This window comes from Rhagoletis pomonella, unplaced genomic scaffold (genome assembly GCF_013731165.1).
Source record: "Rhagoletis pomonella isolate Grant_MI unplaced genomic scaffold, Rhpom_1.0 Rhpom_scaffold_04422, whole genome shotgun sequence".
NCBI lineage: Eukaryota > Metazoa > Arthropoda > Insecta > Diptera > Tephritidae > Rhagoletis > Rhagoletis pomonella.
In genome coordinates this window covers 1-16,116 of record NW_023462972.1, presented here as the reverse complement: position 1 = coordinate 16,116, position 16,116 = coordinate 1, and the positions used below count along the sequence as shown (strand labels likewise).

The following is a 16,116-nucleotide window of genomic DNA, read 5'->3' as shown; positions in this document are numbered from 1 at the left end:
ATTAAAGCTAGTAGTTGAACAAACTTATGGATAGAAAACGCCAAAAAATTTCCAATTTCCTTCTATCGGATCAATTCATCTGTACCTGGCCGCAATGTAAAAAAACAAAAAAAAAAAAAAAAAAAAAAAAAAAAAAAAATGAAAAAGCAACTACATATAGATAGTACAAGACCAGCACAGCTTTAGCGGACGATCTAAGCCGGCTAGCATAAGAGAGGTGCCACTTGCGGCTTGAGCCGCTATAACAGTAACGAAGAAACGAATGAAGGTGCAGCACTTGAAATGGTGCAAGCAGAAACTTTAGATTTTTTGATGTACGGGCGCATGCCCAGCAGCGGTCAGAGCTTCGAAAGGAGCACGACTAAATAGGCGATCGACGAAAAGATGCAAAAACGCCCACTTATCGATTTTTTTTTTTTTTTTACCAACACAAAAGAGTTTGAATTTCAAGCACAATTCGAGAAAATTTTTGGCCTCTACACAAGTGTGAAATCTTTTTAGGCGATGGAGGGGGTCTTCACGCAGTTTAACAAGTGTTTAAAAGAAATTTGCGAAAATTATCATTTTATTTGATCTACGGTTCGAATGAAATTCACAGCTAAACGCGAATTTCACGGGTACTTAAGCAACTTATGATCAAATGCCGCTGGCAAAAAGTTGAATATAAAAAAAAATAAAAATTGTGGAGGACAATTTCACTGCTTGGGATTAAAAGTTGGCGATTTCAGTCGAACAGATTGTGACCTTAAGTGGTTTGATAAATCCACTTGGGCTGCCAATACAAAAATATTGCTTTGCTTTTGTGAAAGTGAAAGGAGTCAATGCGCATATGATTTCATTTATAATTGAAGTTAATTGCAAAATCGTTTAGAATGAAATCGAATGGGTATGAATCGAGTAGGCGTATCTTTCGATCCATCCAAAATATTGGCCAACGAAAGTGACACAAAATAAATATTGAATATAATATAAGTAAATATGCAATTATATATCCCAATGAGCGAAAACCTCTAAAAACAACATTTGTAATCGCCAAATGTCCAATCTGGCATCTATAGAAAAATTTACAGTTAATATTTCCAATAAATAGGAATATTTTGCATTCACAAGGTATATACTTCTTAATTAAACAATGTATCGCCTTATTCATAGGTTTGTTAATTTGAGTCGAAGAGTAAATTTGTATTACAACGCTTAACAAAGGAGATCAAATATTCAAAAATACAAAGCACTGATTACTTATTGATCAACGAGTGATCCACCTATTTATCGATTCTACCGATATCTATGCAAATATCTAAACAAATGCAATTAGAATACTAAAAATCAGTAAACATATTTGACCTACTAACCGCAATGGGATTACAACGACAACAAAAAAGTAATGGGATTACAACGACAACAAAAACGCAGAATAGCTTAAGTTGACGGTGTACAAATAAAAAAAGAAGCAATATTTTTACAACGGCAAATGTGCGTCTGCGCGGTTATATGCGGTTATTATTACATCTATGAAAAAGAAAAAAAATATGAATGGTCAAATTACAAACAGCAAATGAAATCAAGATTATAACACAAGTATGTTAAGTAAACAAAATGCAATGAAGAATACAGATTGAACGTGGCATATACTGTACATATGTATGTATGTAGACTAGGGTGGTCCTTAAATGTAGGAAGTAAATTTTTACATCAGATTTCCTAAGCCTCAACCACTACGTCGATGCTACTATAGTCGAAGATATCACATATACATTTTGGCCCCAATTGGAGATGGTTAAGGCGTGTCGCACAGGGGGGCAAAGTTCAGATTCCTCTATGGAGACTCAAAAAATTAAAATTATTATTTTTTCATCCAATGCTCAAAATCGATAGTACTATAGTCGAAGATATCATATATAAATTTTGGCCCTGATTGGAGTCGGTTAAGGCGTGGCGCACAGGGGTCAAAATTCAGATTACTCTATGAAGACGTCTTAACCGACTCCAATCGGGACTAAATGTTTATGTGATATCCTCGCTTTAGTAGTATCGATTTTGGGTATGAAATGAAAAAAAAAATTTTAATTTTTTTAGTCTCCAAGGCGCATCTGGCCTTGGACCCCATAGTGACAAGCCTTAACCGACTCCAATCGGGACCACAATTTATATGTGACATCTTCGACTACGGTAGTATCGATTTTGGGTATGAGTTGGCAAAAAAATTAATTTTAATTTTTTGAGTCTCTATAGTGGAATCTGAAGTTTGGCCCCTGTGCGACACGCCTTAACCGCCTCCAATCAGAACCAAAATTTGTATGTGATATCTGTGACCGTGGTATTACAGATTGCAGGGGTGAGACTAAAAAAAATCGCTCCTTTGGTTTTTAAGGACCACCCTAATGTAGACATAAAGTTATATATACACTTTTCAAAATAAAACACACACTAGGTCGTCAAATACATGCATATGCACATACATATATGCCGGTTAATTCACGTGATGTTAGTTGACTCGTTCTTCCCCAAAGAGTTTTAATAGTGGATTCCGGTTACGTAGACCAGCCTGTCGTGGGAACGAGAAATTATATATCGATATTTTTGTCTCGGGAAGACATTTTTCTCCAAAGTTCATTGACTTCAAGTTCTAGTAGTTCCCACCAGATCTCAGTTCCCACCACCCTAATGGACCACCTGAATGAATAAATTAAAGCTCGTGAAACATTATTTAACTTTTACTAAGGAAGTATTTTGATCATTCCAGCAAAAAAAAATTATTGCCGAATGTGCACTAACGGTAAAAAACGACAACTTTTTCCCTGTTACAGCGTTTCTACTGTAAAGTTTTTTAATTCTCAATTAAATGTTTTTCAGTTTCAATAAGCTCTTTATTTAAATAAGTGAGTAAAAATATGGCAGCACCGTGCTAGTAAAAGCGGAACTTTTTTGTTTTTTGTAGTGACTATCGATAAATTCTTAGCTTATGCCTTGATCACACCTAACGAGTAGAGTGACTATAAGATAACACTGGCCCGAAAGATTTGTGTGGGTGAGTAGGCGTCTTTACGTGCATATTTAGCCACGTGGCGTATTTTTATGCGACGAGCGAGTCTGTGAATCGTAGCGCGAGGGGTGAAGCATGAAGCGGGGAAGTAATACTCAGCCAAGTTTCTAGCGACTCTCTCGCCAGTTAGGTCGACTACTCGCCAAATTGTTTATACAGAACGATCACACGGCCAAGTTACTGTCTCGCCATTCAACTCGATAGGTGTGATCAAGGCATTATTATGTGATGTTTTATGACGAAAAATATAGTAAGTGCCTATCAGTTTTTGTGAAAGCACCGATATTTAAAAAAAAAAATCAATGATTTTATCCGAAAAGCAAAAAATGTATATAAATCAGGCGGCCAAACAAGCGAAATGTCGATATCTCACGCGCATTACATTGCAATGAATCATCTGTGAAAAGATTCTGGACGAAATGTACGGAACCGGGTTGTTTGGACCGTCGTACTGGAGGTGGACCACCACGAAAACCACTTAGCGTGATGCTAGGAATATTGTCAAGGTAGCTCTGTGGAATCGATTTACAACTGCTGCAGAAATTTCCGTGAAATTGAACGATAGCATCAACATGAAAATTAGCATCTCAGGGGGACAGCGTCGCGAAAAAAAAGAAATTGGTCATGAAACGACTGCGAAAAATGTAAACTTATGTAAAATTTTGTTACTGGAGGGATACGTTAACTACGCCGCCTACATTGGCATTATTAAAGACTGCCTTTTACCAACTATTGAGGGGCTAAGCGAGCACGTAACATTTCATTTTTCAATCTCTTTTGTGGATTGTGTCGATATCAAGGCCGGGGAAAACGCCTGAACTCGAATCTCATTGAGAACATGTGGTCAATTTTAAAAAACAAAGGTACGTCAGCCAAAGCTGAGTAATGTCAAAAAGTTTAAAGAAAACATTTCGCCGGACTTTACTCGGAAACTGTACGAAAGTATGCCTACGCGAGTGGAATGCGTGATCAACGCGAGAGGACGTTATACCCGTTATAAATATGTTTTTTTTTTTTCAAATATTCTTACGAAATGAATAATAATGTTTAAACTTTTTTGTTTGCTTGTAAGGCGGTATGGTCTAATATGCATCCTGTAAAAATATTAGAGCCAAAAGAAAAAGATTAGCTCACGTTAAGAGCATATTAAGTCGTCGATATTTAAGACATCGGTATGCGCGACTATTATGAATTCATGCCAAATAAAATGACTACATTAAATAGTACACTAACTAATGCAAACAAGTCGGAGAAATGTCGAGCTTTACAGGCGCGCGTGCGCGTGCGCGAGTTGAAAGTAAGCATGTACGAGTTGCGGCCGCTATCAGAATCCGAAACGTATGTATTTAGTTGAAGCTGAGAGCAGAGAAAATAAAGAAAAACAACATATGATCACGGAGATACAAAAGCGCGCAGTGGCGCCATCAACATAAAGTTCAATGTAGAAAAAAAAATTTAAAGAGTTTAACAACGATCACTGATCATCAATCAACGACGACGCGGAGCAACGCAGCTAGTTACGCACGGGGCACCTGCACGCGCGGCGATGTTTGTATCGTAAACGCGCGAACGTCACTTGACTCTCAGCATAGAAATTACTAAACACTTACAGGTACAAGTATTTTAATGGTCAAGCGGAGCTAAATGAAGCTGATTGGTGTACATACATGCAAGGCGACTGGCTAACAATGAGCACCACGCCAGTTGTAAGCTGTTTTCAGAGTGCATGCGCAACGGCTTTTAACACCGCTTATACTCGCGTCATCATTGTCATGCCATTTACATACATAACACGCTCCGACATTTGCTCTATGCGGCCAACTAAGTTTGTGTTGTTCAAAATAGTATTTAACATAAAAATATCAGCAACCACAATGAACGGAGAAAGAAAATATAACAAATAGTAGTATAAACGCTGACGACAATATTTAAAGCTCGCCCAGCCGGCATCAAAACGACAACAAGAGATAGCAGCAGCAGCGCCAGAGAAGTACCCAAAAAAAAAATGTAATGTTAAATGTAGTAGCAGCAAGTGGCGGTGAGCAGCAGCAGCAGCATGCCGCGTACATCGAAAATGAAATGGAATTACTTTCCCAAATGTGGTATAAAAGCGCCATAGCGGCAATGGGACATGTCTCATTAGTGTTTAGTGTTAGATCTCGTCAAGATGTGCGCCGGGAGATCCCAAGTGTTTTCGTTAACGTCGCCGCCGCTTTTAACGCGGTTCGCGTTCTACACAATCGCTCTACTATTACTTTCCTTTGCTGCCCAACGCGCGTCATCAATGTCACTCGAACGTTTGGGTGTCGATCAAAATGAATTAAATTCGGCTTTGGCGGCAGCAAGTAGCAATGAGGAGAAAGCGGAAATGGTTCATAGTGGAGATATTGTGGTAGACGATATGGAGTTGGAGGCTGTACCCAACAGCGGGGATACGAATGCATATTTGTTAGTGCCAGCCGGTGGAAGCAATGAGCGTGAAAGTGTTGAAAAGAATACGATTGATGGTGGCAACGGCAGACCAGACGACAATCTACAGCCTCATGAAACTGCAGACATGCTGATGGTGGAGTCAAATGATGCGCCATTACACGTGGCCCTTCTTGCAGTGCCCGTAGAACAACAAGAGCCGGTGGCTGCCGGAGAAGATACAAAGCATAACAATAATGCCTCACAGCACGATGACGGACGCATGGATGATGAAGTTTCAATCTTAACGGATAAAATTTTGGAGATCCCTACCGAACTAGACACGCAAGAAATTGTGCCAGTCGCAGTTGATGAAACGCCACAGGAATCTGTTGAGAAACTAGAAGTTGCCGCATTAAACGCTGGGGAAGGCTTGGATAGTGAGAATACAATCAGCGCCGAACATGAAACTCTAGCTGACATGATCTCAGATGCAGTGCTGGAAGTGGAGAAGGGTCTGGAAGAAGCACAATTGGCAAATGAGTCAGCAAATAATGCTGCGGCTGCTGAAAGTGAAGCTACGGGAGTACAGGAAACCACTTTGGCAGCAGTCGAGGAGGCAGAATATTCTAAATACCAACAGGACGAGGAAAAACAGCCGGCCATTGAGAGCTCATCGGCAATGGAAGAACATAAGTTACCCGTGATTGTTTCGGTGCCCATCGACGCAATACATACGCAGCATGAAAATAGTGAAGAAGATGTCGAACACTCGCTTGAGAGTGAAGCGGTTGTAGAAGAAGCTAATTTGGAAGAAAATGAAATTAAAGAGGACACAAAAGAACAATTAGTGAAAAATGAAAATACTGAAGAAATAACAGCTAAGCCGGCTGAAAGTATAGAGCCTGCAGAACTTGTGCCAGTGGAGAGCGCTGCTGTTCAGCCTAATAAAGGAGACTTAGAGCCACATAACGAGCAGATTGAAAAAGTTTCAGAGTCTGAAGACTTGGCGGAAGATGCTGAGCACTCACAAAACGCTGAGCAGCATATTGAAGGGCATGAAATAATAAATAGTGAGTCAGAAGTCAAAAGGGAAGAAAATTTGGATGAAACCAAATCAGAGGAGGATGAAGTAAATCCAATGGCGGAATCTATTGAAAAAGAAATAACAGCGGAGATAGCTGGCATGATTGCTGAAGAAAAAGGGGAGCTTACACAGAACGAGGACAATCGGGAAGATGGCAAACAAGAAGATGCGATGAAAGAGGATAGTCAAACGGAGGAGGATCACAAAATAGTCAATGATATTCAAATAGCTGAAGAACCCCAAAGAGCAGAAGTAGTCGACGCAGCAGATGGAGATCAAATTGCGGAAGAGAGTCATACAACAGAGGAAAAACAAGCTGTTGAAGAAACTTTAGCTGCCGAAGACAATAACACAGCACAAGAAGTATTGCATACTATCGAAGAAAGTCAAGCAGTTGAAGACATACAAACCGCAGAAGAAGCGCAAACAGCTGAAGAAAACATTAAGCAAGGAGAGATTGATGAGGCAAATGAAGCAGAAGAGTTAAAGCGGAAGGTGGACAAAATTCAAGTGGATGAATTAAAACCAGTAGATACAGCAGATGAAGAAACAATCCCTGTAGGTGAAGTGGCAGACTTAGCTGCACCAGAGGAAGTTGCTGCTGACGAGATTCGCGAACAAGAATTGAAACCAGAGACAATACTACCCGTGGAAAGCAAGCCTGAGCAAGTTGCAAGCGTAGACAGCAAACAAGATGAGCCAGTTGTAGAGCAAACGCAACCAGAGGAGGCATCAGTAGAAGAAAATAAACAAAACGACGTAGAACAACAAGAGTTGGGGACGGACAACCAGCAACAAGACGTTACTAGTGCAGAACTTCAAGATACAAGTGTCATTCAAGCTGATGAGAAAGGAGAAGCCACACTAAGTGAAAACCAGCAAGCGGTGGAAGAGAAATTAGAGGAAGACTCAATTTTAGCACAAGCAGCGGCCGAGCTGGAGGCAGAAAATTTAGAAAAGTTAGAGCAACCAGAAATGATAAATAACGAAATGTCGTCTGAGCACCAAAATCTAGAACAATTGAGTGAACAGAAGCCAGCACGGGAAGAAACACAAACGAGCCAAATGGAAGAAATACAGCAGCAAATAGAAGCGCTAATGGGGGAACAGCAGCTAGAGTCTGAGGAACCACAACAGCAAATAGTTGAACTCGAACAAGAAAAATTAGAAACAGAAAATCAGCAGGAAGTAGAAAACTTAGAACAGGAGCAGCAAGTACTGCTGGAAGAATCAGAAAAGTTGGCACCAGAAGCCACTTTCGGACAACAGCAGCCAATTATCGAAATACAACATAGTTCGGACGCAGAAACTCAACCGCAGCTCAGCCAGCCTCTTGCTGGTGTGCCAGCCCAAGTGCCTAGTAATGTTGTTGAAGAATCGCTGAATAGTGGGCACATTGAGCCTGCTACATCGCTCCTAACAACGATCGTACAGCCGCCACAAGAACACACATATCCACAGCAACAGCAACCCACGCCGGTAGAAATCGAAAATGTTGAAGCACCATCGACGTCAACACTCGTAGGTGTCAACAATCCACCAGCAGCAGTGGCAGCATCCTCAGTAGCGCCAATAAATGTTATGGATAGTGTGCTCAATTATGTGAATGCCTCATTTATGCAACTTAATAATAACAACAAACAACAACAACAACAAGCAACACAAACCATGAAGGATGATAATGATGATGACAATGATTTAAATGCACAGTTGAGACGGTACGATGGTGCTCAGGTCTGGAGAATTGTTGTGCAAAATGATCACGATAGAAAAAATGGCGGATGAACTGCAAACTAAATACGGTAAGTGGCCAGTTAACAATATTTAACAATAGTAAACAACAAACAACAGGTAGAGAAGAGCGAGCGTGGGAATGGGGGGATAATGTCGTGGCAGTGAAAGTGAATTTGTAGTTAGTTGACTTGCTTGCAGCGAGTGTGGTATTGGCAGTGAAATGTGCAGGTAAATAAGCTATGCGAGGAGCGTCACAGGAACTATACATACTATATATACCACATAAAGGCAGCAGCCCCAGTCATTTTTTATGGCTATTTACAAATGAAAAAGCAAACAAAAGCAACTGAGGTAAGTGGCGACGCGATAATCTTTGCTTGTAGAAGTGACTGTCAATGGGTTTTGTTGTAAAAGCGTTGTAATTAGGCTAATGGCATTGCAGCAAAGTGACGGCCTTTGAACTGTTTTTAATACATATTTTAGTTTATACTTGGTACATAGTATTTTTCTTTGTAAGCCAGACAATTGTGTAGATAGAAAGCTTGCAAAACGCTTAAATGGGCGCCTAAACAGACTAAAGTGGCAAAGAGAAAGACAACGGCATGGTCGAAAATGCAAAGTTGGGGAAAGGGGAAGGAAAGATATGACCTACAAGCATCCAGAGTATTATTCTTTTGATGATTTAGTATGCAAATTTAAAAAGTTTAAAAATGTTTAAAAACGATATTTTATAGTAGATTATACCTAAACAATTGACTTGCTAGTTAAAGCTAAGCAAAGGACTATGAAAAACTTTAGATACATATTTATGCGCGAATTTAACATAAAACCAACATTACTACCACAATGAATGAAGAAATGTTTAGCACAATAATGACTTTTAGTGTACGTAGCAAGCTTAAATTGATTTAAGTTTTGCTTAAAAAATTCACTTGTGTATGTAAGCATGTATGTATGCACATAAGGGTGCCTCACAAAAAAAAATACGGATTATAAAATCTATTATATTTTAAGACTTCTGCCAAAATATTTCTAAAACTCTATTTTTTTTTTTTTAAATAAAATACGTTTTTAAAAATATTTTTTTTTTTTAAATCACCTGAGATGATAGAAGAGTTAAAGCTTAAAATATCTGCGTAAAAAAATATAAACATTTAATATTAAGAACGAATTCAAAATAGTGAGATTTTGGAGGTACATATTTTCAAACCAATTCAGCTCACCTAAATACTTATATTTTTCCGAAATATTTAGTATAATTAATTAGAAAATAATTAATTCTAGAATTCTTACGGAAAAATAGTGCGGATTTTTTATGAAGAGTGCTGCGCCCTAAGTACATACATATACTAGACCGTGCCAGAAAGTTTGCCATACACCTTCAATCAAAAGTATTTTACCAGGCAATTTCGACATATCTGCGGTATTTGCCGTCGAATCTTAAAGTATGATGTATTAATATTTTTGCCTCGAGAAGAAAATTTTTTTTTTTGGTTCCAAAGTTCAATGACCTCAAGTACCCCGCTCTAGTACTTACCTAACAGATCTCAATTCTTATCACCCACACGTACCACCCTAATGTAAGTAAATTAAAGTACACGAAAAATTATTCAACTTTTGCGAATGAAGTATTTCGATTATTCCAGTAGAACTATTTAAAAAAAAAATATTGCCGAATGTATGTACATACATAAGTGACATCGAAAAATTTAAAGATTTTTTTTTTAATTGCCTTGGAAAAAGACTTTAGGGTTAGGGGTGTACGGCGAAAAAGCCTTTGCTTTTTCAAAGTCCTTTATTTTAATATATAAAAATCTAAAGTCAAACAATGAAAATTCCCGCTTTGTTCGGTAAGCTTCATAAGTTCCCGTACATAGGACCTGACGAAAAACTAAACAAGGTACTGATTTACCGCCTCATCTAAATGTAACGTTCAATTTCAATGTACTTGTTACATAGTTTTGTAGAGAGCAAAACAAGTATAAATGTCTCACATCCAAGTTTCAATAACTCTTTACGAGTTGCAAAAACCAGCCTTTATAGTGATGGAATATTATTGGCAAACTACGAGCGTTTGTTCAAAATGTCCAAAATACCGACGGTACTAATGTGAATGGATTACCGAGTTTCTTGGTATGGGCTACCCTTTGAATACCGCCACATAATTTTGTTTTAATGAAGCTCTGCTTTTGAAGTCGTTTGCGAACTAGGAATCGTTTTTAAATAGCATTTCGCAGATATCTATGCGTAGTGTCAAATGTAGATCTTATCGAGCTTACCACTGTGAATACTTTATAAAACTGATTTGCAATGTTACCTTAAGTAACTCTAACGTGGGTTTGACTTGAAAAAGTCACAGAAAAACACTGAGATATCCTTGTTTAGAGAACAAAAAATTTGCCAAAAACCAACTGCACTGAGAAAAGAGTTTAGTTACGTCAACTAAATATGTTTTCCTCAACACATGATTTGGTTATAGTTACATTATTTGGTTATATTTACCAAATCATGTGTTGAGAGAATTATATTTAGCTGAATTTTTTCTGGGTGTGTAAGTCTTAAGAGCGTGTCAGACTTGGCAATATTTCCAACTTTTCCACGCAATTCTCTGTCAAATTGAGAAAGAGAAATTTTATTTCCATGTGTGAACGGGCAGAAAGACCTTTCTGTCACTTTTGGGAAATTAGTTTCGGAAATGAAAGTTGCAAGGAAATATATTTCAACTTGCTCGCGCTGCACTAGTAATCTGCAATTCGCCTTTCGGAAATAAAAAAAACCTCTTTCGAAAGACACTTTACATGCAAGGTGTGACTGCTCATGCAACTGCTTTCTAAAATTTCTCAAAATTTTACAGCCTTTTCGAAATATAGTGCGTACGAAATATATTGCCACGTCTGACACGCTCCTTAGTTACCTCAAAACTGCACTGTTACACTCAAATTTAATGGGCTACAAAACTGCATACCAAAATTTAAAAAAAAATCTGATTGAAAAGTTTGAAATTTGGACGAAGTTTTCTAATTTTTTTATGAAGTTCGAAATTCGGACTTACATGGCTTTTGTTAAATAGTGAGCTGTTCTTTCATATAAATAAATAAAACATAAAAAATAGCCAAAACTTGTTAAAATTTGGCGTGCCAATTTATTTTCTCGCCACTGTATATAAAAAAGACTACTACATAATTTTTTCTGTTACGATTTTTCACGCCCTTAACTCCGATTTAGGCTTACCGTAGCATCTAATCCCGATCCCGACAACGACTTACATATTTAATTACATAAATTAGTTGCATTTTGTCAAATCCATGCTAATTAATCTGCGCAACCGCATCAAGTAGTTTACAGCATTACTATTTAACTAAAGAAAAGTTTCACATATGAAAGTCACAACACTTTCCTGCATTTGCAATTAGGCTGCCTCAATACCCTCTACAAAAGTCCACCATTCATTTATTTATTTTAATTTTTGTATTAAGTTTAATTTCACTTTGGTTTCTAATTTGACTAACTGATTTTGTATGCTGCAGCATGCTGCTCCATCACACAACGCTGCTATGCATAAAAAAATTTGTATGCAATTTGCATTTAAGACGAGCAAAGAAAGGAGACTGACTGACTGACTATACGGACTATGAAGTGAACAAAAGCGGTAGCTTTCTTTGCAAAGGCTTGAATGCGAAAGTAAAAGTTAAAAATTTTGTAAAGCAATAAAAATAAGTAATCTACATAAATTCAAATCATTCAAAACGATGGAGAAAGAAATTCATTGAGACAAATATTTTAAACGAAAAAATAGAAAATTAGCCTACCAAAACAGCAGTTTATGCAGTTAACATAGATTTTTAAATTAAGTAAATTTTCAGCATAAAGGCCTGTATGCAGCTCTCAAGAAAAGCAAAAACTCCATATAAAATGACGTACAAGAAATGGCTAAGAAATTTTCTTGAGTCAAATTTCCTTAAGGCAGTACGCAGTTCTTAAGAAATTTACTACGCATTCTACTACGGTTTTCTAAAGTTTTTTGTGAAAAAAGAGCACAAGGCAACCCACGTTTGCAACAGAAATATATGCCCGTTCCATTATTTCTTGAGGAAAGAGTGAGGCAACAGGCTGTGAAGTATCAAAAATGTCAAAATTCCTTGGACACACACACGAAATAATGGCAATTTTTTCTTGACCGTTTTCTTGAGAGCTGCATACAGGGCTTCAAATACGAAAATAACGCTTCTTTGAAGTTTTGCTGATAATACATAAGTATGTATGTACATGAATGTATGTAGGTATTTACAAAGGTCGCGGCAAAACATCAATAAACACTGCAAAAAATTATGCGACTAACTTCTAAAGAGCGTAGGTCCGGATTGATCTCCGTTGGGCATTCATTATTATATACATACGTCTCATGTATTACTGTACTAATTAGTTCTCGACTAATCTCTTTTGGATGCAATTCGCTATTAAGCTTGGAAGTTCCATATTCAGCATTGTCATAGTAGGCAGAGTATTCACGCCTGAAGTCCCCAGCTCGAAGCTTATCGAGTGACGATTTATATTTTTAAAAACTGATATATATGAAATATTTTCTTTTAATAACTATGTACCCGTCCAGTATGGGATGCTACAATTAGTTACACTATTGCGACTGAAGCCCTTTAGTCAATCCGGACTAGTCGCATTTTTTGTAGATTAACTATGTACATATGTACATCAGACTGTCCAAAAACACCAAAGCTGTTTTTTTTTTTTAACGCATACCCCATCGTTTTATTGGTTTTGTCTTAAAAACTACCCCAATAAAATGTTATGCAATTCGGACCACGGCAACCCGTGCCGACTTGCAGTCAAAATTATCAGAATAATTTTTGTGCAGTTCGCGTGCTTTGTTAACTTACTGATTTTACTTCTATATAAGGCGACATTACCATACTCCTTACAGTATTAGGGCATAATATTTAGTAAATCTTCGTTTTTAGTATTCATTTACCAGGTAGTTAGGATTTTTTCCAAAGGACCATAAATTACAATATTTTTCCAAAAGTTTACACAAAATATGGAAATATGGGTATCAGTTAAGGGAAAAATTCAAAACAATGTTAATTAATAACTTCTCTTTTCAATTATCCTTTTGGAAAATGTCAAAAATGTCCTTGAAAGAATATTATCCTTCAAGATTTTTAATTTTTAATGCATTTTTAAGAATTATGGTTTAATTTAAATTCTATAAATATATACAAAGATACTAATCTAAGGATAATAGCAAAGGATATTTTAGTTTAATTAATTTTTTCTATGTCCTTGGGAGAAATCGTGCCATCGTATTAAAAATTTAAAGATGCAGATTTACTAGACTAGAAATGCGCTAAAATATGGGAAACATATCGAACATTTCGCATTTCCAAAGTTTTCATGGACGATTAATTCAAGTTATTAACTAAAACTTTAACTAAAAGTCGGCAATCGGTTATCGTTATCCTGCGGTCATAAAACTTCATATATATGCTATTTAGGCTAAAAGCATAAATATAGAGGGTAGGCATATCAAAATTTGCAAACAAATTTTTTTCCATATATTCTTGGGACAGTCTAACGTGCATACATTAGGGTGGTCCAACATTTTTTTTCTGCAAAACACAAGCAGCATATTGCTATTTTTAAAAGATTTTTGAAGAATGTTTTTATGCGCCAAAAAAATGTTTAACAATTGCTTTCTAAGAAAAGCTTTATTTTCCCCCTGTAAAATATATGGAAAACTTCAAAGCCGCGGAGGTACGGTTAAATATTAACCTATTTCAAAATAAATAAAAAAAATACGGGTATCCTATTTTTAATATTTTCCAGTTTCGGGGGTGGCAGCAATAAGTTAAAAAAAGTTGATTTTCCTCGGTATTTTTGGGCCACCCTAATATACATATTTATGTATACGTGCATGTACGTAAAAAGCATTCTTATGATTTTTTATGGTGCGGAATATGAGCTCTGCTTTCATTCAACTTACACACATACGTACATACATACAAATGTTGCATGAAGCATGGCAATATATAGAATTTTCTCATAGTTAATGAGTTTTGGTAGATAGCGAAAATATTTATAATGAGTTTTCGCAGCAGGAGTGTGATTATTAAAAAATAAATGCATACGTACGTATATATACTTATGTATGTATGTATGTACGTACATATATATGTTAAGTACGTTCTAATGATTTTGCGTAGCGATAACTACGTAAAATATCAGACTGAAAAATAGTTCTACCAAACGATAAGCGTAAATAAAAAAAAGTTCAGATTAGGTAAGCTTAAGGCGTCCATCCTTCCTTAATAGAACTCGGATGCTGGATTTTGTTATAAGGTCTCCATTTTTTCAACAAATGATCTGGTCGGTTGCTCTGAGTCAGTGCGGCCACAATGATTATTTATTTTTTTTGTTTTTGAAGTGAAACTTCTTTAGCGGCGGTTGGTTGGTTGGGAGTAAATTGGCAAATTGAACGGAAATTGCACACGGAAATGGTGCAACGGAAATAATGCAACGGAAATGGTTGGGCCTGAAACAACTGCTCCCTTGTGTGTATGCATATGGTATTAATTTAAGTAAAATTTGATAATAAAAGGTTTACGGAAATGATGCAACGGAAATGGTGCAAAGGAAATAGTGCAACGGAAATGGTTGGGGCTGAAACAAGTGCTTCTTGTGTATATGCATATGGTATTAATTTAACTCAAAATTTGCTAATAAAAGGTTAAAGAATAACACTTAGAAAAAGGCCAATACAAGAATGAAAGTAAAGGTGACTACGTACATAGATAAAGAAAAGGATAAAGGCAAAGGTAAAAATAAAAACAAAAACAAAGATGCGTAAAGATAAAGGCAAAAATGAAGGCCAAGTTAAATTTAAACACTTTACTTATATATGTATATAAAGACAAAGGTGAAGGGGAATATGTATGTAGATGAAGAAAATTATAAACATAAAAGCAAAGACAAAGAGGAAGATGAGGATAACGATAAAAGTAAAGATGAAGATGGGAAAAGAAAGATTAAAATATAGGTAATTAAAGAGGAAAGGATATAGAGAGAGACACAGAGATTCAATCTGGCCCACTTACTTTTTTTTAGAAATTTTCGGAATTCTCGGGACTTATTGATAAAATAATCGATATTTTTTTCGGTTTTGTTATCGACATTTGTATCGATTCTGTTATAAATATTTTTATCGATTTGTTATCGATTTTGTAATCGATATTTTTAACTATTTTGTTAGTGATATTTTTTATCGATTTTGTTATCCATATTTTGATCGATTTTGTTATGGATATTTATCGATTTTGTTATCGATATTTTTAACTATTTTGTTAGCGATATTTTTATCCATTTCGTTATCGATTTTGTTATCGATATTTATCGATTTTGTTATCGATATTTATTGATTTTGTTATCGATATTTATCGATTTTGTTATCGATATTTATCGATTTTGTTATGGATATTTTTATCGATTTTGTTATCGATTTTATTACGGATATTCTTTTCGAGTTTCTAATAGATTTTGCTGCTAATATTATTATCATTTTCGCTATCGAAATTTTTATCGATTTTGTTATCGATATTTTTATCGGTTTTGTTATCGATATTTTATTGGATGTTACTATCGATTTTGTATCGATAGGGTATAAAGATAAAAATTAAGATAATGGAAAACAGAATAACATAAAAGTTATTAGCACGAACAGAGGTAGAGGTAGGGATCTAGATAGAAAATAGACAAAAAATATAACCTTATGTATGTATGTACATATCTATGTATGTATGTATGTATATTGGTTATGACACAAAATAGATATGTA

At 36.2% G+C, this 16,116-nt stretch overlaps 1 protein-coding gene across 1 annotated transcript; it reads left to right on the top strand.

The window, feature by feature from the left end:
• Positions 1 to 5,327: 5,327 nt before the first annotated feature.
• LOC118754702 (trichohyalin-like) lies at positions 5,328 to 8,257 on the top strand (the record flags this gene model as incomplete). Its single annotated transcript, XM_036489591.1, has 1 exon — positions 5,328 to 8,257. A coding segment is annotated over exon 1 (2,930 nt), but the record flags the coding sequence as incomplete, so codon positions are not given.
• Between the last annotated feature and the right edge of the window lie 7,859 nt (positions 8,258 to 16,116).